Below are 27,056 nucleotides of genomic sequence, written 5' to 3' on the forward strand. Positions count from 1 at the left end.
AAGTAATTAGAGATAGGCAGTAATGATAGCCAAGCCCACACTCCTAAAATGAACAAAAGAAAAGAGGATAGAAAAAGAAAAAGAGGATAAGGTAGGGTGGAAAGCGAGGAGGGGCAAGTGATGGAGGAAAAATAAAAGGATGCAGTAGAAGTTTTAGTAAGAAAGCAAGCTGGGGAAACTCTGAGAAATATGTGTACAAATGCACCAAACAATGCAACTAAAACAGGTTGACCTTGTTGTGGGAGATCTGATACAGAGCAGAAAGGCTGTGGCTTAGGTTCAAATAGCACGCCCATTACATGATATTTGGCAGAGACAGTTGTGCTGATGGAGGGGGTGTGGGAAGATTATTTAATGAACCAGTTACAAGACCAGAAGGTAAAGGGCAGTCAGGGTGAATCAGGGCACAAATCTGTTAGGTTGTGGGTGACATTTATCAGGACAGTCAGTCTGTCCACCAGCCATTGCTTCATATAATCTCTGCATCCTTGATTACCAGGGACAATACTTTAAACAGGATAGAGAAGGGCACCTGGAGAGTGAAAGTGACTAAATTATTTCTGCTGTGTGCTGGTTTCACATTTTGGCATGAAAAGCCCTGTGTTGCAGCTTCACTGGGTCACATGTTTAGGTGTGTCAAGTGCTACTTCTGTGCAGCTCATTGAACCAGGATTGATCTACTGGCTGGTGATAATTGATATTCTGAGCTATAAGATTGCAGTTTTTCGTTGAACGCAGTTCTGCTGTTGCTGATGGTCCACAATGACTCACAAGACACTCAGTATAGAGCTGGTAGGCCTGCTTTTGTTGTACTATCTAACAATGTTTCAATACCTTACACTTCAATGGAGCACTCATGGTGCTAAGTTTAGGGTTAGGGATAGGTCGATTGATATTATTCGTATGGACTTAAGAGTCATAAAGTCATAGAATTATATGGCATGGAAACAGACCCTTCAGTCCAACTAGTCTGTGCCAAGTTTCCCAAACTAAACTAGCCCCACGTGCCTGCATTTGGCCCATACCCCTCGAAACCTTTCCTACTCATGCACCTGGTCCAAATGTCTTCTTAAATGTTTTAACTGTACCTGCATCTACCACTTCTTCTGGCAATTCATTCCGCATGCAAACCACACTTTCTATGTGAAAAAGTTGCCCCTCAGCTCCATTTTAAGTCTTTCTCATCTTACCTTAACGATATGCCCCCTAGTTTTGATTTCCTCCTCCCCCCACCCCATGGCAAAGACCTTTGCTATTCACTTTATGTATTCCCTTCATGATTTTTAAAACCTCTTTTAGTCCATGCCTCAAATTTCCTATGTTCCAGAGGAAAAAATTCCCCAGGCTATCCAGCCTCTCCTTTTAAGTCAAACCCTCCAGTCCTGGCAACAACCTGGTAAATCTTTTATGAAGCCTCTCCTATTTAACAATAATCTTCCTATAGCAGGGTAACCAGAACAATACGATAGAATCTCTACAATGTGGAAACAGGCCCTTCAGCCCAACAAATCGACACCGACCCTAAAAGCATCTCACCCAAACCCATCCCCCCATAACCCACCTAATCTACACATCCCTGAACACTATGGGCAATTTAGCATGGCCAATCCACCTTGTGTGCACACCTTTGGACTGTGGGAGGAAACCAACACAAGCACAGGGACCATGTGAAAACTCCACAGACAGGGTGGAATCAAACCTGGGTCCCTGACACTGCGAAGCAACAGCACTAACACTGATCCACTGTACCACCCCAAGTGTACACAGTATTCCAAATGTGGCCTCACCAACATCCTCAACCTCAACATACTGTTCTGACATCTACACTCAATGGTCTGAGCAATAAAAGCAGCCGTGTCAAACATCTTCTTAACCACTGTGCCTGCCTATAATGCAACTTTCAAAGAGCTATATACCTGAACACCTAGGTCTCTCTGTTTGACAACACTACCCAAAGCCTTACCATTAACTGTATAAGTCCTGCCCTTGTTTGTTTTACCAAAATGCAGCACCTCACATTTATCCAAATTAAACTCCGTCTGCCATTTCTCAGCCCATTGCCCCAACTTATCAAGATCCCTTTGTAATCTTAGATAACCTCTTCTCACTGTCAACTGTAAACCCAATTTTGGTGTCATCCATAAACTTATTTGCCATGCCTCTTAAATTCTTACCTAAATCGTCGAGATAAATGACAAACAAAAGTGGACCCAGCAACAATTCCTGCAGAACACTGCTAGACATCTAAAAACAGAGAGTAATGGTGGAGAGATAGTTGGAACTGTCAATGCTGGAGACTCTGAGAAAACACAGTGTAGAGCTGGATGTACACAGCAGGCCAAGCAGCGTCAGAGGAGCAGGAAAGCTGATGTTTCGGGTCGAGACCCTTCTTCAGAAATGGGGGAAGGGAAGGGGATTCTGAAATAAGTAAGGAAAGAGGCCAAGGCGGATAGAAGATGGATAACGGAGAAGATAGGTCAAGAGGAGACAGTCAAAGAAGTGGAGTTGGAGCCAGTAAAGGTGAATGTAGGTGGGGAGTTAGGGAGGAAATAAGTCGGTCCAGGGACGATGGACAGGCCAAGGAGGCGGGATGAGGTTAGTGGGTAGAAGATGGGTGTGGGGCTTGAGGTAGGTAGAATGGTTAGGGAGGCGGGGATGAACTGGGTTGGTTTTGGGATGTGGTCGGGGAGGGGAGATTTTGAAGCTTGTGAAGTCACACATTGATACCCTTGGGCCGCAGGGTTGCCAAGCGGAATATGAGATACACTTCCTGCAGCTTTCAGGTAGCATCATTGTGGCAATGCAGGAGGCCCAGGATGGACATGTTGTCCAAGGAGTGGGAGGGGGAGTTGAAGTGGTTCGTGAATGGGAAGTGTAGTTGTTTGTTGCAAGCTGAACATATGTGTTCTGCAAAGCAGTCCCCAAGCCTCTGCTCGGATTCCCTCATGTAGAGGAGGCCATAACGGGAACAGCGGATACAGTATACCGCATTAGCAGATGTGCAGGTGAACATCTGCTTGATGTGGAAGGTCTTCTTAGGGCCTAGGATGGGGGTAAGGGGGAAGGCGTAGGGGCAGGTGTAGCACTTGCTGTAGTTTCAGGGAAAAGTGCCGGGTGTGGTGGGGCAGGAGAAGAGTGTGGAGTGGATAAGGGAGTCACTGAGAGACTGGTCCCTCCAGAAAGCAGGTCAGGGTGGGGGGAGGGAAAAATGTCTTCGGTAGTGGGGTCAGATTGCAGATGGCAGAAGTGTCGGAGGATGATGTGTTAGATTCGAAGGTTGGTGGAATGGTACGTGAGAATGAGGGGGATTCTGTTTTGGTTATTATTGCGGGAACGGGATGTGAGGGATGAGTTGTGGGAAATGCGGGAGACATGGTCAAGGGCATTTTCGACCACTGTGGAGGGGTAGTTGCGGTCATTGAAAACGAGGACATCTGGAATGTCCATGAGTGGAATGCCTCATCTCGGGAGCAGATGTGGCCGAGGCAAAGGAATTGGGAATAGGAGATGGCCTTTTTGCAGGAAGGTGGGTGAGAGGATGTGTATTCTAGGTGGCTGTTCGAGTCAGTAGGCTTGAAATGGTTTCCAGGTGGATGCCAGAGATGGAGACCGAGCAGTTCAGGAAAGAGAGAGAGGTATCAGACATGGTCCAGGTGAACTTAAGGTTGGGGTGGAAGGTGTTAGTGAAGTGCATGAACTGTTCGAGCTTCTCGAGGGAGCAAGCGGCGGCACCGTTAAAGTCATCAATGTGATAGTAGTGGTGGAGGATTGCTTTGCCAACTGGAGGCCTGTAACTAGCGGTGTTCAAAGAACAAAGAACAAAGAAAATTACAGCACAGGAACAAGCCCTTCGGCCCTCCAAGCCTACGCCGATCAAGATCCTCTGTCGAACCTGTCATCTGTTTGTTCCATTTGTGTCCATTTGTTCCCCGCCCATCCATGTACCTGTCCAGATATATCTTAAAAGACACTAACGTGTCTGTGTCTACCACCTTCACTGGCAACGCGTTCCAGGCACCCACCACCCTCTGCATAAAGAACTTTCCACGCATATCTCCCTTAAATTTTCCTCCTCTCACTTTGAACTCATGATCCCTAGTAATTGAGTCCCCCAATCTGGGAAAAAGCTTCTTGCTATCGATCCTGTCTATACCCCTCATGATTATGTAGACCTCAATCAGGTCCCCCCTCAATCTCCGTCTTTCTAATGAAAATAATCCTAATCTACTCAACCTCTCTTCATAGCTAGCACCCTCCATACCAGGCAGCATCCTGGTGAACCTCCTCTGCACCCTCTCCAAAGCATCCACATCCTTTTGGTAATGTGGCGACCAGAATCCGGGATCAGTCTGGCTCCTCTGTTGTTTGACATTTATGTAAATGATTGGGATGAGAATATAGAAGGCATAGTTAGTAAGTCTGCGGATGACACCAAAATTGGTGACATAGTAGACAGTGAAGAAGGTTTTCTAAGATCACAGAGGGATCTTGATCAAATGGATCAAAGGACTGAAAAATGGCAGATGGAGTTCAATCTGGATAAATATGAGGTATTGCATTTTGGTACAACAAAAAGTGTTAGGACTTTTATAATTAATGTTAGGATCTTGGGTAGTCTTGGAGAACAGAGGGACCTGGGGTGCAGGTACATAATTCTTTGACGTTTGTGTCACATATTGACAGGGTGATTTAAAAAGATGTTTGGCACTCTTGCCTTCATTACTCAGTCCTCTGAGCATAGGAGTTGGGAAGTCATGTTGAGGTTGTACAGGATATTGATGAGGCCTCCTCTGGAATACTGTGTCCAATTCTGGTCACTCAGTTATTGAAAGGATGTTATCAATAATAGGAAGTATAGATGGAATTAGTGGTAGTTGTCTTTTCCCTAGGATGGGGTATTTAATGACTAGGGGGCACATCTTTAATATGAGAGCAGGAAGATTTTAAAAAAGACATGAGAGGCAAATTTTTTGCACAAAGGGTGGTATGTGTGTGGAATGAACTTCCTGATGAAGTGGTGGATGCAGGTACAATTACCATGTTTAAACAACGTTTGGATAAGTTCATGAATAGGAATGGTTTGGAGGGATATGGGCGAGGAGCAGGCAGGTGAGACTAGTTTGTTTTGGAATTATGTTTGGCACGGACTGTTTGGACCAAAAGGTCTGTTTCTGTGCCGTATGAATCTATGACATAGGCTTCTAGTCTGAAAAACAACACCCCACCACCACCGTCTTGTCTCCTACCATCAAACCAATTCCCAAAGTCATTCGAAAAGACACAACACGTATGCTTATTGGCAAAATTCAGCCAATGGATTGAAGATACAGGGCAAAATAAGAGATAGAAAGCAGAGAGTGGTGGTGAACTCTTAGTTTTCACACCAGATGGAAGTATATTGTGATATCTCCAAAGTTAATATTAGAACTATGGCTCTTTTTGACATTTATATGAATAATCTGAGTTTGTGATGACAGGACATCTCTTCAAATCTCACAGATAAGACAAAAATTGAAAATATAGTAAATAAACTTTGGGAGAATATAGCCCTCTGGTGAAATTTGTAGACATATAACAGATGCAACTTAATAAAGGGAATTGTAGAGAGGCATTTTGGTCAGGAGAAGGAAGAGAAGCAAGATAAAATAGACAGTATCATAAACTGTCCGTACACTAATCGCTGCATGCAAAAGGACAAGTTGAGAAGGCTGTTTAAAAACAAAGTCCTGATGAAAGATGTAAACCCGAAATGTTGACTTTGCCACTGCTCTGATGCTTTCTGACCTGCTGTGTTCCTCCAGCTCCACACTGTATTGACAGAATCTTTGAATTTACTAATAAAGCAGTAGAATCTCAAAGCAAAAATGTTAGGCATTAGTGGCACTGTTATGTTCAATTCTGAGCTTTTTTTAAAGTCAGTCATGGGATGAGGGCATTGCTGGCTAGGCAGCATTTATTGTCCATTCCTAATTTCCCAGAGGGTAGTTAAAATTCAATCCCGTTGCTGTGGGTCTGGCATCACAGACTGGGTAAGACTGAACTCATCTCCACAGGAACTCCCCACCTATGTTTGGGACACTACCCAAGCCCTCCGCTTCCTCCAAGATTTTCAATTCCTTGGACCCCCAATGCCTTCTTCACCATGGACATCCAGTCTCTGTCCACTTGTAACCCCAATACAGATGACCTAAAAGCCCTCCACTTCTTCCTCTCCCACAGGCCAACCAGTCCCCCTCCACTGACACCCATATCCACTTAACAGAACTTGTCCTTACCCTCAGTAACCCCTCCATTGACTCCTCCCACTTCCTTCAAACCACAAGGATGGCTGTGGGCACACATGTGGGTCCCAGCTCTGCCTGCTTCTTTATACTATATGTGGAACTGTCCCTTTTCTGCTGTTACACGGCACCGTGCCCCACCTCTTCCTGTACTGCATTGACTTCTGTATTGGCGCTGCCTCATGCTCCCTATGAGAAGCTTGAACAGTTCAAATAACTTTCACCCCAACCTCTCATTTGCTTGGATCATCTTCGATACCCCCTTCCCCTTCCCGGATCTCTCAGTCTCCATTCCGGTAACGGTCTCAATAACTGACATCTACTTTAAAGCCCACCTACTCCCGTGGGTAACTTGACTATAACTCAACTTACCCACCCTCCCACAAGAATGCAATCCTTTACTCCCAATTCTTCCACTTCTAACGCATCTGCTCCCAAGATGGAGCATTTCACTCCCAGACATCCCAGATGTCCTCTTCCGTCAAGGACCGCAACCTCCCCCCTCTATTGATCCAAAGTGCCCTCAACCACATATCTTGCATTTCCGCACTTCTACCCTCAAACACCCTCCTCCCAAGAAAAATAAGGACAGAGTCCCCCTGGTCCTCACATACCACCCCTCCAACCTCCGCATCCAGTGCATCATCCTCTGCCACTTCCGCCACCTACAATCCCACCTCACCACTAAAAAGATATTTCCTTCCCCATCCCTATCGGCCTTTTGTAGGAACCGGTCACTCCATGACTCCGTCATTTGCTGTACGTATCCCACCAACTCCACCACACCCAGCACCTTTCCCTGCAACTATGGGAGGTACTACACCTGTTCCTACACATCTCCCTTCACCTCCTTTCAAGGCCCAAGACAAACTTTCCAAATCTGACAGGGATTCACCTGTACATCCTCCAACTTCGTGCACTGTATCTGTTGCTCCTGATGTGGCCTCATCTACATCGGTGAGACCAAGCACAGACTTGGTGACTAACTGGCAGAGCATCTGCGCTCTTTATGCTATAATCAACAATAGTTTCCAGTTGCCAACCATTTGAACTTCTCCTTCCGTTCCCTGGGTGACATGTTCATCCTGGGTTTCCTCCTGTTCCACAATGACGCCACCAGCAAGCAGCACCTCATATTCCACCTCGGGAGCCTACAACCTGATGGCCTAAACACAGAAGTCACCAGTTTTAAAGACTCCCCAGCCTCGGCCTCATCCTATGTCTGACCCATCTTCTCATCCCCACCTCCTTGACCTGACCCAACCTGTCCATTTTCTTTCCCACCTCTCCATCCCACCCTTCCCACTGATCAATCTCCACTAACCCCTACCTCCATCCACTTATCGCCATCCCACCTACCTTCCACTAGCCCCATCCCTCTTTCCTCTATTTAGTTCCCAGCTCCCTTCCCCCTCTCCAGTCCTGATGAAGGGTCCCGACCTGAAATGTTGACATTCCTGCTCTTCTGGTGCTGCCTAACCCGCAGTGCTCCTCCAACTCCACACTGTAATGACTCTGACACCAGCATCTGTAGTTCTTACTATCTCTCTCTGTCTCTAGATTAACAGTCCAGCAATAATACCGGTAGAACATTGCCTCCCCAGTATCACACTTTAGGAATAATGTCATGGCATTAAAGAGGCTATAGAATGATACCAGAGATGAGTGAGTTTATTTACAGGCAGAGAGTTGAGAAATTGGGATTTTTGTCATGAGGTATTGGGAGATTTAACAAATATGTTCAAATTTCTAAATTCCTCTGAGAATTCTCTCCTTCTGCTGGTAGGAAAGTGAATGCGTGCCAAAGATTTTGAGTAACAATGGGCCATAAACCTCTGGGTTGGAGCAGTTTCTAGTCCCTTACTGTAGTTCTATTGTTGGAAAAGCATTAAACTAAAATAATTAGAGAGCGCAACAAAACCATTACAGTAATTATGTGGGAGTTTAATCTTCAAGTAGACTGAACTAATCAAATTGGCAAAACATAGTCTGAAAGATGAATTTGTAGAAAGCTTTTGTGACAGTTTCCTGGAATAATTACATTGTCAAACCAACTAATAACAAAGTTAGCTTGTACCAAGAATTATGGAATGCGGCAGAGTTAATTAGCAATCTTGTAATCAAAGATTAATGGGGATAAAGTCATCGTAATACCATTGAATTCCATATTAAGCTTGAAATTGGCATACTTCCATCCCAAAAATTATTTAAAATTAAATAAAGTCAAATAAAGCAAAAATTTGGTTGGATAAATGCACTAAAATTGACAATTCATAATGCTCTCCAAAAATGCATTAAATTGAAAAGCAAAAACTGAGTTAGAGAGGCCCACCGCTGACGTACTAAAAAAAAGTTTGAGGATTGTATTAGATTAAAGTAAGCCCATAACATTGTGAATCGTCACAAACCTGAGGATTGGACACATTTTGGAAACCAACAAAGAGTGATCAAATTTATACTAAAAAGGGGAAAATGTGAGAATAAACTAGTCAGGCATATAACAAAATAAATAGACAGAGCCTCAGCAATTCACAACTGTATTAGTTACTAAGGTAAAGAGACCAAGAATACTCTATCTAACTGTGTTGACAATAAAAAGAATGTTGAAATTCAAGTTATGACAAAACACAAAGAGATGTAGAAATGTACAAACTAGGAGCAATTGGCTATTCAACCCTTCATACCTGCTCCATCATTTAATGTGATCGGAGCTGACCTTCTATCTCAATGTCTCCACAGTCTTCTGTGGTAGAGAATTCCACAAGTTTACCACCCTTGAAATAAAGAAAATTTTTCAGATATCACTCCTTAATAGTCTAACTAGGACCCTAAGACTGTATTCCCAATTCTGGACTCCCTAACCAGGGAAAACATGGTCCCTGCATCTAAGTCGGTCCAGCCCTGTGTGAATTTTATATGTCTCAATCAGTTCCAACTAATCTTCAAAATGCGCGCAAATATACACCCAGTCATACAAATCTCTCTACCTACGACAGTCCTGTCATCCCTGGTTTCAGCCTAGTGAACACCTGCTGCAATCCCACTAAGGCATGTATATCCTGGTTGGATAAATGCACTAAAATATATGATAATAAATAAAGTGAAAATTTAAAGAAACAATTCGTAATGCTCAACAAAAATGTATTCAGTTAGAAAAGGCAAAACTCGGTTGGAGAGATCCACCACTGAATTACCAAAGAAGTCGAGGATGGTTTTAGATTAAAATAAGAAGCTCATGATATTGCAAATAATGGTAAAAAAATCCTGAGGATTCAACAGCCCTGGTACCAGACTAGTAAACTTCTGCTGCAATCCCCCTAAGGCATGTATGTCCTTTCTTGGGTAGAGAGACCAAATCAATACCCCATGTGCGGTCTCACCAAGACCCTGGAAAACTGCAGGATGAAGCCTCTACTTCTGAACTCAAATCCTCTTGCAATGAAGGCCAATTTGACTTTCCGATTGCTTGCAGCACCTGTCTGTCTATTTTCATTAATAGGTAAGGAAAGACACCCAGATCCTTTTGTACATCCACATTTCCCAATAATATCCTCATTTAAATATTATTCTTCCTTTCTGTATTTCAAACCTAAATGTATAACTTCACATTTAGCCACATTGTGTTACATCTGGCATGTGTTTGCCCACCAAGTCAACTTGTCTAAATCACTTTGTAGCCTCCTTGCATCCTCCTCACAACTCACAGCCCCACCCAGTTTTATGTCCTCAGCAAATCTGGAAATGTTGCAGTTGGTTCCCTCATCTAGGTTGCGTATGTATACCATGAGTAGCTGTTTCCCAAGCATTGATTCTTGCAATACCATTTACTCCCACTCTCGGTTTCCTGTCTGTCAACTATTTCTCAATGCATGCCAATATATTATCCTCTTTCCCATATGCTTTAACTTTGCCCTCCAACCTATTATGACCTTATCAAAACCCTTTTGAAAATCCAAATATACCACATCCACACATTATCCCTCATCTTTTCTCCTAGTTACATCCTCAAAAAAGCTCTGGTAGATTTGTCAATCATAATTTCACTTTCATAAACCCGTGCTGGCTCTGCCCAATCCTGTTAAGGCTTTCCAAACGCTCTGTTATCACATCTTTCATAGTAGATACAAGCATCTTCCCCATAACACGTGAGACGAACTGTCTACAATTCTGTAATTTTTATTCCTTCCATCCACTTTTAAATAGTGAGGTTACAGTTTCCACTCCCCAATCTGTAGGAACTGCTCCAGGATTTATAAAATTTTGGAAGATGGCCACTAATGCATGCAATCTTTCCATGGCCAGTCCCTTTAGTACTCTGGGATGTAGACTATCAGACCTTGGGGATTTGTCAGGATTTAACCTCCTTCACCTCCCCACTTTCTTACTGAAACTGATTTTAAAACTAATGTATTAGTTCAATATGGACCTGAGTGTACTCATATGAGAAACAGAAAGTTAACATGCAGATCCTACAAGCAATTTGGAAAGCAAGTAGCACATTGGCCTTTCTTAGAAGGGGAATGGAATACAGGAATATGGGAGTCTTGATATGGTTATCCAGGGCGTTACTGAGACCATGGAATATCCTGCAGTTTCTGTTTCCATGTTTCAGGAAGAATATACGTGCATTGAAAGTTGTACGGTGAAGTTCTCTCAGTTTGACCCTGGGATAAGAGTATTCTCTAACAAGAAGCTGAATAAATTGGGCCTGGAGTTTAGAAGAAGAGTGATATCTCAGTGATATCTCAGTGAAACATACAGGATTGTGAAGGGATTTGACGGGGTACAGACTGAAAGATTATTTTGGCTGATCAGGAACAGCTAAATTGCAGGATATGGTCTTAGGATAAAGGATGAATAAAGATGTGAAGAAACTTCTTCACTCAAAGAGTTGTGAATTTTTGGAATTTTTGACCTCAGAGGATTGTGGATGCTTCATCATGTGTGTATTTAAGTGAAATGCAGACAGATTTCTGGTCTCTTTAAATCAAGCCAATTGGAAAATGGGAGGAAGACTGGAATTGAGGCAGGAAATCAGGCAGAAATATATGTCTCAGCTTCTCCCTTTGCAGTCTTTGGCCCACTGGTCCTCTCGCGCACACTTCTATGCTTGTCTTCACTTTCTTACCCTTGCCCTTTCTTTCTCTTGCTCTCCCATGCGGGCGCAGCTAGCCCGAAGTGGCTGGCAGTAGGAGTGGAAGCCGGCAGCCCAATGAGGTGGCGAGAGCAGGAGCAGGAAATCCAAGACAGCAGTAAGGTGACGTTGAGGTTGAGCCCAGGGAGGGGGGAAGATTGAGCCCTTGTGAGGAGTGCAAGCCTAGCATGGCTCAAGACTTCTGAACTGTGGTATTGAACTGTTAATTGTGTTTAAAATCTAATACAGCTTCTGTTTTTATTAAGGTTTTTTTTCTGCTTATTAGTTAGAAGTACTGTAATGTTTAACTTTGTTTTCTTTATTTTTCTGATTTGTAACCTTGGTACCTAAGATGGCACCGTAAAAGGCAACTTGTAAACTTTCCACTATTCTCATGCAAGTACATGTGGTAATAAAGCTAATTCAATTCAATTCGAATCAGTAATCATATTGAGTGGTGGAGCAGATGCCAGTACAGAGAGATCTACACCTGCTCCTATCTCCTCTAGCCTTATAATTAAAGGCACAAATTTAAGATACTTGGTCAAACATCAGTGACATGATAAGAATTACATTTTACACAGTGGGAATATGCTTTCAAACAGAGCTGGCTGAATCCTGGAAGAGGAAAACATTTGAGGGCTATGTGGAAAGATCAGGTGAATGACCTGTTGCCAAAGACCCAGCAGGCACAGTACCAGCAAAAAGGTCTCCTTGTGTGCTGGGAGATTCTGGTGTTGTCTAATTCCAGGGCCAGGGCCTACCCTTTGCTGTTCAGATTGCCTCTATCTTTGCTGCACCAGACGTCAGCAATCAGAGAAATTAGAATGACTTTATTGTGGTGACGTTGGTCCAGTCAAACACTCACACTACTTTAGACCCCCTGTGAGCTGGAGCATCTTCATTGACCTGATTGCGCTGCCTCTGCAGTAAATTGCCAACATTATAAGATCAATCTCCTCTCTATCTCCTCACTCATACACACGGCCTTCTGGATAGGTGGCGCTAAAAGGCTGTGTTCATGTTCGGATAACTTACATCATTTAGGAGTCCCTGGTCAGGTGGACTGAAAATACAACAAAGTTCTTATTCCCACTTAACTGGGTGCAACATATCATTGGTGTGCGAATGTAATAACATGATGGCTTAGTGGTTAGCACCGCTGCCTCATAGTGCCAGGAACCCACGTTTAATCCCACCCTCAGGCAACTGTCTGTGTAGAGTTTGTATGCTCTCCTCGTGTCTGCATGAATTTCCTCCAGGTGCTCCAGTTTCCTCCCACAGTCCAAAGATGTGCAGGCTATGCGGGCTGGCCATGCTACATTGCCCATAATGTTCAGGGAGTGTAGATTAGGTTCTGGGATGTGTAACATTGCCAGGAGCTGGATCAATCGAGTGAAAACTATTCTATCATGAACAAACATTGCAAAATGCATCCATAGCTGTCATATAGTGAGCAGCTAAACTATTGAAAGTGGGAAGCCCGCACTGCTTCATTATCAGTGCAGAATAGGAGGTGTTTTTATGTCTCAGTCTTTCTGTCCTTCCCTCTCTGTCTGTCTGCCTCAATCTCCTTACCTGTCCTTCGGTATCTTGAGCTTTTGTGTACTTGTGTCTTTTATTTCTCTATCTTTCTGTCTCTCTTCCACTGGATTTTTCTCTTTCTTTCACTCTTAATTCTCACTGCCTTTCCCTTTCTCCTTGCTCTGTCTGCCCATCCCTTCACCTTGTGTCTCAGCTTTGGTCTTCTCCTTTCACTCTAGGTGGCCTACTCTCCATCTCTCAGACACTTTCTTACTCTTGCCCTCTCTGTCTCTCTCTCTCTCTCTCTCCCTCTCTCTCTCTCATGCTCTCCCTTTTGCCCTGAACCTGTCCTCTCTCTCACTCTCACCATTTCTCACTGTCCTTCTCAGCCTAACTTTCTCTCATGCTCTTAACTTTGACCTGTTTTTCTTGAGGTCACCCTCTTTCTCACCTCTATTCTTGCTTTCCAGCACCTACTCACTCTCACTCTGTTGCCTTTGATCACTCTTTCCTTCTTGACTGACTCACTTGCCCTCGCTTTCTTAACTTTTCACCTAATATCCACTTCCTTGTTCCAGCTTTTTCTCATTCTCCCTCTTTGCCTTGGTCTCGTTCTCTCTCACCTTCATCCTTTCTCTATTCCTTATTCTCACCCACCTGCCCACTCAGTATCTCATTCTTACTACACTAACTGTTATGTTCTTTGTTTTCCAGGTCCTCCAGTGAATGTCACTTGCAATATTTTCATCAACAGCTTTGGCTCGGTGACGGAAACGACCATGGTGAGCATTGGGTGATCTGGTTCAATTATGTGATATAACATCAATGATTGCTTCATCAGCCTTTGCACTGTTCTATTTTAATCACCTTCCTTTCCAGAACAGGTCTCCACTGTGGGTTTCCCCTGAAGAGGACACTCCAAGTTGTAGGTTTGACCTATTGCCCAGAAGTGGTGTCTTATGTACACAAAATTAAACTGAAATTTTGCCTGCTTCCTCAGATGGATATAAAAGATCACCTGGCACATTTCCAAGAAGATAGAGGACTTTACCCCAGTGTTTTCCAATATTTATCCCTCTAACAACCTTGGGGGAAATCTAAGAACAAAAGGAGCAGGTGTAGGCCATTTGACCATCAGACATGTGTTGTATTTTATAAAATCTTGGCTGATCTGCCCCAGGTCTCAAATTCTCTTTAATGCTACACCCTCATAGCACTCAGCTCTTTGGTGCTTCACAGAAAAATTACTGTCTCTTTGAATACCTCAGTGATCTAGCCTCCACAACTCTCTGTGTTAGAGAATTCCAGACATTCACTCCCCTCTGGGAGAAGAAATTATTTTGCGTCTTAATTTGAAGTGAGACATCTTCTATTCTGTAACAATGTCCCCTATTTCAAGCTACCCCAACTAGTGAAAATATCTTCTCAACATTGACTCTATCAAGCTCCATCAGAATCTTGTACGTTTCAGTAAGATCAACCCTCATTCTTCTAAACTCTTAGTGAATAAAGGCCCCACCGGATAGTATGTTAGTATCTAGAGGTCACAACTTCAAGACTGTGAATAACAGAGCTAGGGGTGAAATGAGGAGAAATTTTACTCAGAGAGTTGTTTGGATTCAGAACATGCTGTCTGGGAGAATGGTGGAGTTGGATCCCAGATGAGGTTTCAAAAGAGAGCTTCGTGTATTGAGTCATAGTGATAGAGATACATGGCTTGGAAACAGACCCAACTAGTCCATGCTGACCAGATATCCTAAATTAATCCAGTTCCATTAGCTAGAATTTGGCCCATATCCTCTAAACCCCACCCATTCAGACACCCATCCTGATGCCTTTTAAAATGTTTTAATTGTACCAGCCTCCATCACTTCATCTGGCAACTCATTCCATACATGCACCACCCTCTGCATGAAAAAGTTGCTCCTTAGGTCCCTTTTAAATCTTTCCCCTCTCACCTTAAACATATGCCCTTCACTTTTGGATTCCCCTAGTGGCGGGAAAATACCTTGCCCATTCACCCTATCCATGCCCCTTTGATTTTATAAACCTCTATAAGGTCCCCCCTCAGCCTCTGACACTTCAGAGGAAATAACCCCAGCCTATTCAGCTTCTCCCTATAACTTAAACGCTCCAACCCTGGCAACATCGTTGTCAATCTTCCTTGAACCCTTTCAAATTTAACAACATCTTTCCTATAGGAAGGAGACCAGAATTAAAAAGAGTATTCCAGTATTTGATAGTGATGAAGATAGAGGGCTATGGAATGGGACTATCTGGGTAGTTCTTTCAGGAGCCGGTACAGACACGATGGGTTGATTGGTCTCTTTCTGTACTGTACAATTCTGTGATTCTACAATTCTATAACGTGGAACATGAACAACAGGGAGTTGTTCATGTAAACAATTAGAGTCAAATACAAAGGGAAGCTTCAGAAACACACAAGGGAGAGATGGACGAATAGGAAGTTACGTAGAAATGCTGAGTTGAAATATAGTGGAATGAGGTTCATGTGGAGCACAAGGCTGTGAGCAGAATGGCCTGTTTCTCAGCTGGAAATACTATATAATATGATCAGTTAGCAGTTTACACAATCCTTCCGACTGATCCATTGATTCTAACAGCCTATTATTTCTCTCAGGATTATAGACTCAATGTGTTCTTACGACAAGAGTGGAATGACCCTCGGTTAGCGTACAGTGAGTATCCCGATGACTCCCTTGACCTTGACCCTTCTATGTTGGACTCCATCTGGAAGCCGGACCTGTTTTTTGCCAATGAGAAAGGAGCCAGTTTCCATGCAGTAACAACAGATAACAAACTGCTACGAATCTTCAAAAACGGGAATGTGTTGTACAGTATCAGGTAAGAGAACACATGGGGAGAACTTTACTTTGTATCTAACACTGCGCAGTCCCTGACCTGGGAATGTTTGATGGGGACAGTGTGAAGGGAACTTTACTCTGTGTATTTAATTCTGTGCTGTCACTGTGCTGGGAGTGTTTGATGGGGAAAGCATGGACAGAACTTTGTATCCAAAACCACCTGTCGTAGAGTCATTGGATCATATAGTTCAGAAAAAGCCTTTTGGCCATCAAGTCTACACTGGTAATAACTACCATAAAGAAGCACTAATCTCAATTTCCTCAGTTGTTCCATGTCCTTGAATGTTATGATATTTCAAGTGTTCATCCAAATACTTTTTAAAGGTAATAAAATGTGAGGCTGGATGAACACAGCAGGCCAAGCAGCATCTCAGGAGCACAAAAGCTGACATTCCCAGCATCTGCAGTTCCCATTATCTCTGATACTTTTTAAAGGTGTCGGGTTTCTGGCCTCGACTACCTTCGCAGGCAGTGCATTCCAGATTCCCACCACAGCTGAGTGAAATGATTTTTCCTGAATCCCCTCTGAATCTCCAGCCCTAAACTAAACTTTAGTTTTAGCCTAAAACTGTGCCCCCTCATGATTGACTCCTCAACCAAGGAGAACATCTGCTCTCTTCACCATCATAATCTTATACACCTCAATCTTGTACTCCCCTCAGTGTTCTCTGCTCTAAAGAAGACATCCCAAGCCTATCTAATCTCTCTTTATAACTCAATTTCCCAGGAAATATCCTGGTGAACCTCCTCCGTACCCTCTCTAGTACCATCACATTCTCCATATAGTGAGGTGAACAGAACTGCATACAATATTCCTGATCAATGCTCTGTTCAACATTAACGTTACCTCCTTGTTCTTATACTCTATGCCACGACTGATGAAATCCAGTGTCCCATATGCATTTTTAACTATTCTATTCACATGCTCTGCTGATTTTAGGGATCTGTCAATTATTATGCCAAGATCCTTCTGTTCTTCTAAGCCACCGGTGTCCTGCCATTCAATAAGTACTCCCTCACCTTGTTCCTCTTCCAAAGTGCATCACCTTGCACTATCAGGGTTAAAATACCATCTGCAACTGCTCCACCCATCTGACCAACACATCTATAACTTCCTGTAACCTACAAACATCTTTGCTATTAACCAGACTACCAATCTTGATGTCATCTGCAAAATCACATAACAGTCCCCCCACGTTTTCATCTGAATCATTTATGTATATAACAAACAATAAGGGTCCCAGTATTGATCGTTATGTTACATCGCTGGACACTGGCCTGCAGTCACTCAAACTGCCTTCTACCAATATCCTTAGTATCTTATTACTAAGTCAGTTTCTGATCCATTTTGCCAAGTTTCCCTCAATTCCATGTGCTTTAACCTTTGCAATCAGTCTCCCATGTGGTACCTTGTCAAAAGCTTTGCTAAAATCCAGATAAACTATAAAGATTCATACATAGAACATAGAACATTACAGCACAGTAAAGGCCCTTCGGCCCTCGATGTTGTGCTGACCTGTCATACCAATCTGAAGCCCATCTAACCTACACTATTCCATGTATGTCCATATGCTTGTCCAATGATGACTTAAATGTACCTAAAGTTGGCGAATCTACTACCCAGTTGGCGAATCTACTACCTTAAAAAGAAGGAACAAGTCTGCAAACTTTTTAAATATCAGGCTTTATTTCTTATTGTGTGTTGATTAAATGGTTGCAAGTTAAAATCTCTGTAGCAACAGCCTTTTGTTGTGCCTTTATACATTTTGTTTGCTTGATCCTCCCTGAAACTGCATACCTTAACCACAAGAATAGGTGATAGTTTATTTGTGACATACGCTCATGTTTGCTTTGGACCGATTTCACCTGGACTTGCAAGTTTCCTTTCTGCATTAGTATTTGCAGCTTAACCCTTGTTATGCTGTAGCTTAATCACACAGTTTTCAATATACTCCACAGACAGTGTTTTGGGTGCTTTCAGATTAAAAATTAGAGGGGACTTTTTTGTTAAATGAGTAGCGGCAACTTTACCTTCGGTTTACTTTCTGTTTAAAAGGGTAGAGATAGCTCTAACCCATAGCTAACCCCATGTCGTACCTGACTTGGGAGTGTTTGATAAGGACTGTGTACAGGTAGTTTCAATTTCAGTTTTAAAGAATAGAGGAGCTTTTCACTGCATCTAACCACATGCTGTACCATTTTGGGAATGTTTGGTGAAATAGTTTGAAAGGAGCTTTGCTTTCAGTTTAAAAGAGTGGAGGTAGCTTTACTTGCCATTTAAAAGTGAAAAAGAGTAAAGACAGCTTTAGTCTGTACCGAACTCCATGCTGTATCTGTCCTGGGCATGCCCAGTAAGGACAATGTGGAAGAAGCTTTTACTCTGTATCCAACCCCATGCAGTAACTGTCCTGGGCATGTTTGAGGGGGACAACATACAGGGAGCTTTACTCAGTATCTAACACCATGCAGTTACTGTCCTGGGAGCGTTTGAGGACAACATGTAGAGGAAGCTTTACCCTGTATCTTAACCCATACAATAACTACCCTGGGAATGTTTGATGGGAACAGTGTACGGAGGACTTTACTCTTATTATAACACTGCACTGTGCCTTTCCTGGGTATGTTTGCTGTGAACAGTGTAGAGGGAGCGTTACCCTGCACTCTACCGGTCCTGATTGTGTTTATTAGGGACAGTGTAGAAGAAGCTTTACTCTCTAACTAACCTGTGTCCTGGGAGCATTTGATGGGGACAACATACAGGGATGCTTTATTCTGTATCTAGCCCTGCGCTGTCCCTGTCACAGAAGTGTTTGACCGTGACAGTGTAGCTTGAGGTCTACTCTGTATCTAATCCTATGCAGTTCCTGTTGGGACAGTGCAGAACGAGTTCTATTCTGTATCTCATCTTGTGCTGTGCCTGTTCTAGAAGTGTTTGATGTGGTCAGTGCAGAGGGAGTTTTACATTGTATCTAACCTGTGACATACCAGGTGGACACTGCACCGCTCAAGCTCCTGTCCTCCTGATGTGATTTTATATTGATGCTCCAAGTTTAAGTGAACACTGGAAATCCCATGTTGGTGTGGTGCCTGAATTAACACACTTCCCTAAAGGCACTGGTCAGTTTTCTGAGGCTGCTGTGCCACTAATTGCTATTGTAATGATCTGATTAATGAGTGTAACTGTGCCTCTGAGTAATTCATCATGTGTGAAAGATATTGCAAAGTTCCCCAAAGACACTGAAGTGTAAATGCAATTCTCAATTATTTTAATTAAGCTTTCGGCACCATGAAGCTGTGGAAATATGATTCCATAAAGATCTGCGTTAGGACAGAGACTGACTTTATAATATTTACATTTACATTGTTTAAAGGTCGTACTCAAGTTGTCCCTGTCAATGGGAGATTAATATCTAATATGGTGAGTGTGCCTCAGAGATATTAATTTTCAGTGCAAACCGTGCCAGATGACGAGAAACTGTCACCCATTAATAAGAGCTTCCGACCCACTACCATTAAGTGCTGTAGGTGCTGTGCTATCAACAGCTAGCAACTTGTTTCTTTTTTTCCTATTTTTCTTCTAAACTAGCAGCTCATAGTTTATTGCATGATAGTAAACACGTACAAATAGCATTAGTAAGTTAGATATTGTTGTTAGGACTGCGAGAAGACCTAAAGTCTGTTCTTTTTGAGATTCAGGACTGTTCTACCTTCTAAACACTCCCCTCCACCTAATTCCTTTTGACATCCTCAGATTAGTGGGATTTCACAGAGCATCCAATGTTAACCCTTCAAACACCTTATACATCTCACCCCAAGCTTTGTCCCATAGTTAATATCATATATCCAAGGGTATCATAATATTTACCAACAAGCCATCTCCCCAAGGTTCTGACATTTCATATTCAGGTGCTGTGGTGGTTTCGTTATTCTTCCAGAATGTATTCTCTTCAGATATGGAAGATCGGTAAGTCTTTAACTTGATGACTTTTGTCCTCAGTTCTGTTCTTGATCCTAGAACTGGTCTGTAAAGTTGCTCTGCTCTGGATGACTATGTCTTTTGGATGTGCTTCACCAAGGATGTCCTTTCTGATAAGGAACCCTTAATACTCTCAATATCTCTCATAAAGGAGCTGTTCCTTACTGAATCAATCAATTGCCTCATTCCATCAACAGGGAGACCTTTAATCTCATGAATTTCATGGTCTATTGAAACAGATAATTCATTTTTGCAGTATCCTGGATTTCTGGTTCAAGCAATTTCTTCTTGAACATGTTCCGAATCAGTGGGCATTGGTTGTCCCACCTCATTGTTGGCTCCCATGGGTTCAAATGCAGCCTATCTTCAATCTGTGTAAACTAATCTTTATTAATCTGCTAATAAATTTGTGCTGGTGTGTGTAAGCTCTTTACATCAACTTGTTGATTAGGGTGAATGTCTTCGTTCACCTGCTGAGGCTGATCTACTTACGAACCCAACACAATCACATCTTTAGTCTTGCTACCTGAGGTTTGCTGCTGACTTAGCTCTGTCACTGTGACTTGGAAGATGTAGAACTGAAATGTTCCTCTTGGATTTGCTCTGGTTTATCATTCACATCTTTAGTCTTGCTACCCGAGTATTGCTGCTGACTTAGCTCTGTCACTGTGACTTGGAAGATGTTGAACTGAAATGTTCCTCTTGGATTTGTGCTGGTTGATCATGACATTTAATGCAAATCTCCTATTATGCTTTGTTCACTAGGTGCTGTGTTGGTACTGTAACAACTTCAGTTAAAGATTGATCGATGAGCTCAAGTGGGTTTTACTGCTCATTCTATTTCTCCTTATCTCCAACTTCTTTGCTGCTTTCTGTCACCTGGAACTTTCTTCAGTAATGATAGGACTATTTTATAGCTCTGACAATTGTGGATTTCACAATGAGTACGGACCACCACGTTGCTAGAATACCCCTAATAGTGTTCCAGGTGATCCCTAAGTATCCCCAACATATCCTTTCTGGGATGTCTTCCTGAAGGAAAGCTGGAATAATTTGTAAACTAAGATAACAAGGTGCAGAGCTGGATGAACACAGCAGGCCAAGCAGCATCAGAGGAGGTAGAAGGCTGACATTTTGGGCCTAGACCCTTCTTCTGAAGAAAGTTCTAGGCCCAAAACGTTGGCCTTCCTGCTCCTCTGATGCTGCCTGGCCGGCTGTGTTCATCCAGCTCCACACCTTGTTACCTCAGATTCTCCTGCATCTGTATTTCCTATTATCTCTGAAATAATTAGTAAGCTGTCCATAATTATGAAATGCTGTTGGCGTACAAAGTCTGCTGTCTCTGCCAACTCCCTGATATCAGGTGTGGTAATTCTTTAACAATGCCAGCAAATGGTAGCTCATTCTCAGCCTCTTTTACTTCTTGTTGACTTCGCTTCAACTTATTTTGGTAGGTTGGCTATTGGTTCTTCTGAGTCACTTGGAACGTACTTCTTACACTATAGATTCTTTCTTCTTTTTAAGTTCTGTCGTGAGTCAACTGTCTGAGGGGTGTTTCTTGACCTAAACAAGAAGTGGTTTACTATAAGATAGCTAGTTATTTACATTATAACTATAGCTACAAAAGCTATAAGGACATCTACTGTAACCTGTGTTTCCTCTTCAAGTTACAAAACTGTTCTGCCTTTTCCCTATTTAAATTCATAAGAAACCATCAGAGTGGGTGGAGCTTAATGCAGTCCCCAACATTAGCCCTTTCAGAACTATTCCATTATGTATTGATCAGTAAAGCTTTCTACTTCTCAGTTTTTGGCTGTAGTTTGTCATGTGAGGCCGTTTCTGCAGCAGTTAGGTGCCTGTGTATTGAAGCTGCTCTACTGCCAATCTAAGTGTCCAGTTGACATGTTGCCCTCTCATCAGTTGCCAGTTTGTTTTAAATGTGTCTCTTTGAAGATCAACCATTTGAGAGGTCTACCCAAAACACGTTTATATCTAACAAGCCTCAGTTTATAGTACTCTCACCTGAGATCTTGGATTCAAAGCTCACGCCAGGAACTTCGACTGATCAATATCACTGACACTCCCAATAGAGCGCTGACAGAGTGCTGCACTGATGATGGGCATATCACAACGGATGGAATGCTGGAATGATGTAACTGCCGGTTTCTGATTGAGACGTCACATGCAAGTCCCATTGGTCTTCTCAGATAGATATTAAGTATCCAATTGCAGGGGAGTTCACGCCAATCTCCTGAGTCAATATTTATTTTTTAACCTAAATAACTAAACCAGTTTAACTGCTCATTGTTGTTTGTAGAAGTTGCCACTGTGTGAATCAGTTGCAGGGGTCAGTTTAGCTCAGTTGGTTGGATGGTGGGCTTGAAAAGCAGTGTGATGCCAACAGCATGGGCTCAATTCCCATCTTCAATTGACTTTATCATAAAGGACTCTCCTTCTCAACCTCTCCCCTCACCTGAGTTATGGTGGCCCTCAGATTAAACCACCACCAGTTGTCTTTGTCTAATGAGAAAGCAGCCCTGTGGTCTGGTAAGACCATGGCAACACAGCAACAACAATCAGATGTCATCCTTCTTTCATTTGAGAATAAGTACTTTGATTATACACTGCTTATGGATATTCTTGGGCTACGAAAAGCACAAGTAATGCAAATATTTTCTGTCTGAACACACTCGTGTATCCTACAAGGCCGTCTACAGAGACTGAAGGCAATCCCACAGTCTATCCCCTGACCTTTCACCCCTGGTACCACAAATGGTTCTGTCCTCATCTATTGACCTGAGGAGTCACTGTGATGTTAACTTAACAGGAAACCAAACCTTCAGGTGCAGTGACTTGTTTTCTCTTGCCTTGTAGGCTTACATTAATCCTCTCGTGTCCCATGGACCTGAAGAATTTCCCCATGGATGTCCAGACATGTGCCATGCAATTAGAAAGCTGTGAGTACTCCACTTCCTGGTTGACAACCCTCAATACGGTTCAATTGTTCTGTGCTTTATTATGTGAGTCTGGTAACTAATCTATGCTTACTGTGCTGGATTGGTTAAGCCTAGGTAAAGTAAACCAAAGTAAACCGGCATCAAGGAGAACCGGATGATGGTGCAGACATTTTAAAGAACTGTATAAAATCTGTAAATAGAAGTTCCTGGACATCGAAAAACTACTGTCATCTCTGCATGGTAATAAAATGTGAGGCTGGATGAACACAGCAGGCCAAGCAGCATCTCAGGAGCACAAAAGCTGACGTTTCGGGCCTAGACCCTTCATCAGAGAGGGGGATGGGGGGAGGGAACTGGAATAAATAGGGAGAGAGGGGGAGGCGGACCGAAGATGGAGAGTAAAGAAGATAGGTGGAGAGAGTGTAGGTGGGGAGGTAGGGGAGGTCATCTCTGCATGGATTTGTCCAGAAACTAATATGCTCTCAGGCCCTCTGCCACTCGTTTTGTCATATTTTGACCGGCAGTTGCACCTGCCGTCTTATTCACCCTCTCTGTCTGTCTGTCTCACTGCAGTTGGTTACACAATGAATGATTTGATATTCCAGTGGCTTGGAAAGGAGTCGGTCCAGGTAGCAGAGGGTTTAACACTACCGCAGTTTATCCTGAATGATGAGAAAGACCTGGGATATTGCACCAAGTACTACAACACAGGTGAGCAGATCATGGCTCTTAAACTGCTTTTAACCACAGATAATGTCTCCAGAGCTGAGCTGAGCACCACTGTGAAAGGTTGTTCCCGACCTTATATAAGGCTGGTGCTGGACATAAATGAAGACCTTTGCTCCATCTAGTCTATCCTATGCAATTATAAAACTTAGACATAAAGTACATGTTCCATTTATAGTCCATGGTCAGTATGCTTTGCATGACAGAGGTTCATCTTTTCTTACCTTGGAGCATGGATTGCAATTAAATAATTTTTCAGTGGCAAACATTTGTGAGTTTAAAAATGAAAAAAAGCTTATGCTCACTTACTGCAAATTCAATTTAGTATCCCATTCACCTATTCTGTCATACCTACTCATACACACAAAAGTTAGCTACAAGTGGACAGACTATAATTTTACGGAACATACAGTAAACATCTTATTAACCAGCACCTGTGGGACCAGGAGTGTAGCAGTTAATCAAATATTCTGATTGATTTTGTGGACTTCTTAATCAATGTAAAAACATGCCTAAGTCATAGAAATGTAATGTAGGGTATATACACATTATTGTTGGACTTAATTTATAGCATAGATCACTTAAATAACAATGCAAATTTGCCTTAAATAAAACTTAACAAAGAAACAAAGAAACCTACAGCACAGGAACAGGCCCTTCGGCCCTCCAAGCCTGCGCCAATCAAGATCCTCTGTCTAACCTGTCATCTATTTTCTAACCGTCTGTGTCCATTTGCTCCCTGTCCATCCATGTTCCTGTCCAAATATATCTTAAAAGACGCTAACGTGTCTGCGTCTACCACCTCCGCTGGCAACGCGTTCCAGGCACCCACCACCCTCTGCATAAAGAACTTTCCAAGCATATCTCCCTTAAACTTTCCTCCTCTCACTTCAAACTCATGACCCCTAGTAATTGAGTCCCCCAGTCTGGGAAAAAGCTTTTTGCTATCCACCCTGTCTATAACCCCTCATGATTTTGTAGACCTCAATCAGGTCCCCCTTCAATCTCCGTCTTTCTAATGAAAATAATCCTAATCTATTCAACCTCTCTTCATAGCTAGCCCCCTCCATGCCAGGCAACATCCTGGTGAACCTCCTCTGCACCCTCTCCAAAGCATCCACATCCTTTTGGTAATGTGGCGACCAGAACTGTACACAGTACTCCAATGTGGCTGAACCAAAGTCCTATACAACTGCAGCATGACCTGCCAACTCTTATACTTAATACCCCGCCCAATGAAGGAAAGCATGCCATATGCCTTCTTGACCACCCTATTGACCTGCGTTGTCACCTTCAGGGAACAATGGACCTGAACACCCAGATCTCTCTGTTCATCAATTTTCCCTAGGACTTTTCCATTTACTGTATAGTTCGCCCTTGAATTTGATCTTACTGGCAAAGAATCTTCTTAATTGTGCCCTCAACTGATTACTTGGACATCAAGGAGATCGCAATAATACAATAAACGTCCAGTATTTCAGGAATACAACTTTTGCTGGTTTATCGAGAGTGCCAGTTCATAAATTGCTGGTTAAAACAAAGTTTGCTGTTCCACTATTTCAGTCCCTAACTTATGGTCTCCACTGTCCCATGTGGCAGACCTATAATTTGTTGATGGTGTTTTAAAGTATGGCCTTTACAAAGCAAAGTATTTTCAGATGACTGTGAAGTTTCTTGTAGTCAAATCTCTAGGATATTGAACTTGAACTGGGACAGGTTACTTAGTTTGGCTGATTGATGGCATGCTAGTTTCCACGAAAAATTCCACAGACTAATAGTTCAATGTTTATTATGGAACTATTGCAGACAGCTTAAAATGCAGGCAAAATCTGGGCATATAGTAGGCTGGGATGAAGAGGTGTGTTGAAGGGCCATATGAGTCATCTGTGGTTTTAATCACTGACCAGCATCAGACATTAACAGCATAGCATGTTGCTGTGAACCGAATCATATCGGTATTGTGGTGTTTTCTGACGCTATAAGAAACAGGAGCAGAAACAGGCCATTGAGCCAATTGAGTCCACTCTGCCATTCACTGAGATCGTGAATCATCTGATAGTCGTCTTTTCCTGATGAGCCCGGATTTCCTTACTGATTAAAAATCTGTTTATCTCACCCTTGAATGTACTTCAGTCCTTGATTTTTCTGTTTCTTTATGCAATTCAGGTACATTCACTTGCATTGAGGTCAAGTTCCACTTGGAGAGGCAGATGGGTTATTATCTCATTCAGATGTACATTCCCAGTCTTCTCATTGTCATCCTGTCCTGGGTGTCCTTCTGGATCAACATGGATGCTGCACCAGCACGGGTTGGCCTTGGGATCACCACAGTCCTCACTATGACGACACAGAGCTCAGGCTCCAGAGCGTCACTTCCAAAGGTCAGTATAAGGCCAGGTGAAATCTACAAACTGCTTTTATTATTCACCATCTTGGTTTGGGGCTTTGCTGTACCCCAATTGGTTCCTATGTTTGAAAACCAAAAGAAGTGCAGGTGCTGTATAAATCAGACACAAAACAGAAATTTTTAGAAAAACTTTGCAGGTCTGGCAGCATCTGTGAAGAGAAATCAGAGTTCATGTTTTGGGTTCAGTGACCCATCACCCAGAAACATTTAATTCTGATTTTTCTTCACAGATGCTGCCAGACCTGCTGTGCTTTTCCAACTATTTTTGTATTTGTTCCTCTGCTTCCTATGTTACAGCAGTGGTTATCCTTCTAAAGCACTCCATTGGGTATGGGATACTTTGGAGCATCCCAGGGTCACAAAGAGCACTGCAGAAATGCAAGGATTTCATCTTTTCTAGCACAGTTATGAACTATATTTAATGTTGACTGTTCAAGTAGTCTTGGGGATGCCTTTGCAAATTATCTTTCAAGAAAGGGTAAGGGGAAGAAATTTCAAGGGACAACAATGGCAAGCTATCATTGAGAATTACAATGAAGGACATTCACCCTAGATTTTAGCAACTTTTCATTAATGCATTCAATATGTCCATTACTCACTCAGTCACGATTTTCTCCCCATCCCTAATTGCCCCTCAAGAATGTGGTGGTGAGTTGCCTTCTTGAACCACTGCAGCCCATATGCTGTAGTTAGACCCACAGTACTGTTTGGAACGGAATTCCAGGTTTTGACCCAGCAACAGTGAAAAAAAATTTTCCGAGTCAGATGGTAAGTGGTTTAGAGGGGCACTTTCTGTTGGTAGTGCTCACGTGTATCTGCTGCCCTTGTCCTTATATATGGAAGTGATTGTCTCAGGAGCCTTGGTGAGTTGGTGCAGTGCAACATGTAGATAATTCATTCCACTGGTACTGAGCATTGGATTATGGAGGGAGGGAGTGAGTGTTGAAGCTGGTAGATCTGGTGTCATTCAAGCAGCTAGTTAAGTGTCAAACTTCTTGAGTGTTGTTTGAACTGCACTCATCCAGGTAAGTGGGAAGTATTCCATCAACCTTCTGGGCCATGTAGGCAGTGGATAGATTCTTGGGAGTCAGGAAGTGGGATACTGACTTCCAAATTACCAATCACTGATCTGTTGGTGAAGTTAATCGCGTCTGTATGTTCAAATG

At 42.8% G+C, this 27,056-nt stretch overlaps 1 protein-coding gene across 4 annotated transcripts in view; it reads left to right on the top strand.

The window, feature by feature from the left end:
• Positions 1–27,056, top strand: part of glra4a (glycine receptor, alpha 4a) — a 60,792-nt gene that overhangs the window by 22,025 nt on the left and 11,711 nt on the right. For all 4 annotated transcript variants that reach the window (XM_048544964.2, XM_048544965.2, XM_048544962.2 and 1 more), the window contains 5 exons: positions 13,654–13,721; positions 15,581–15,804; positions 22,675–22,757; positions 23,331–23,468; positions 25,650–25,864. In XM_048544964.2, the coding sequence (XP_048400921.1) occupies positions 13,654–13,721; positions 15,581–15,804; positions 22,675–22,757; positions 23,331–23,468; positions 25,650–25,864 (728 nt within the window). The remainder of the gene's footprint in view (positions 1–13,653; positions 13,722–15,580; positions 15,805–22,674; positions 22,758–23,330; positions 23,469–25,649; positions 25,865–27,056) is intronic.

This window comes from Stegostoma tigrinum, chromosome 15 (assembly GCF_030684315.1).
Source record: "Stegostoma tigrinum isolate sSteTig4 chromosome 15, sSteTig4.hap1, whole genome shotgun sequence".
Lineage (NCBI taxonomy): Eukaryota > Metazoa > Chordata > Chondrichthyes > Orectolobiformes > Stegostomatidae > Stegostoma > Stegostoma tigrinum.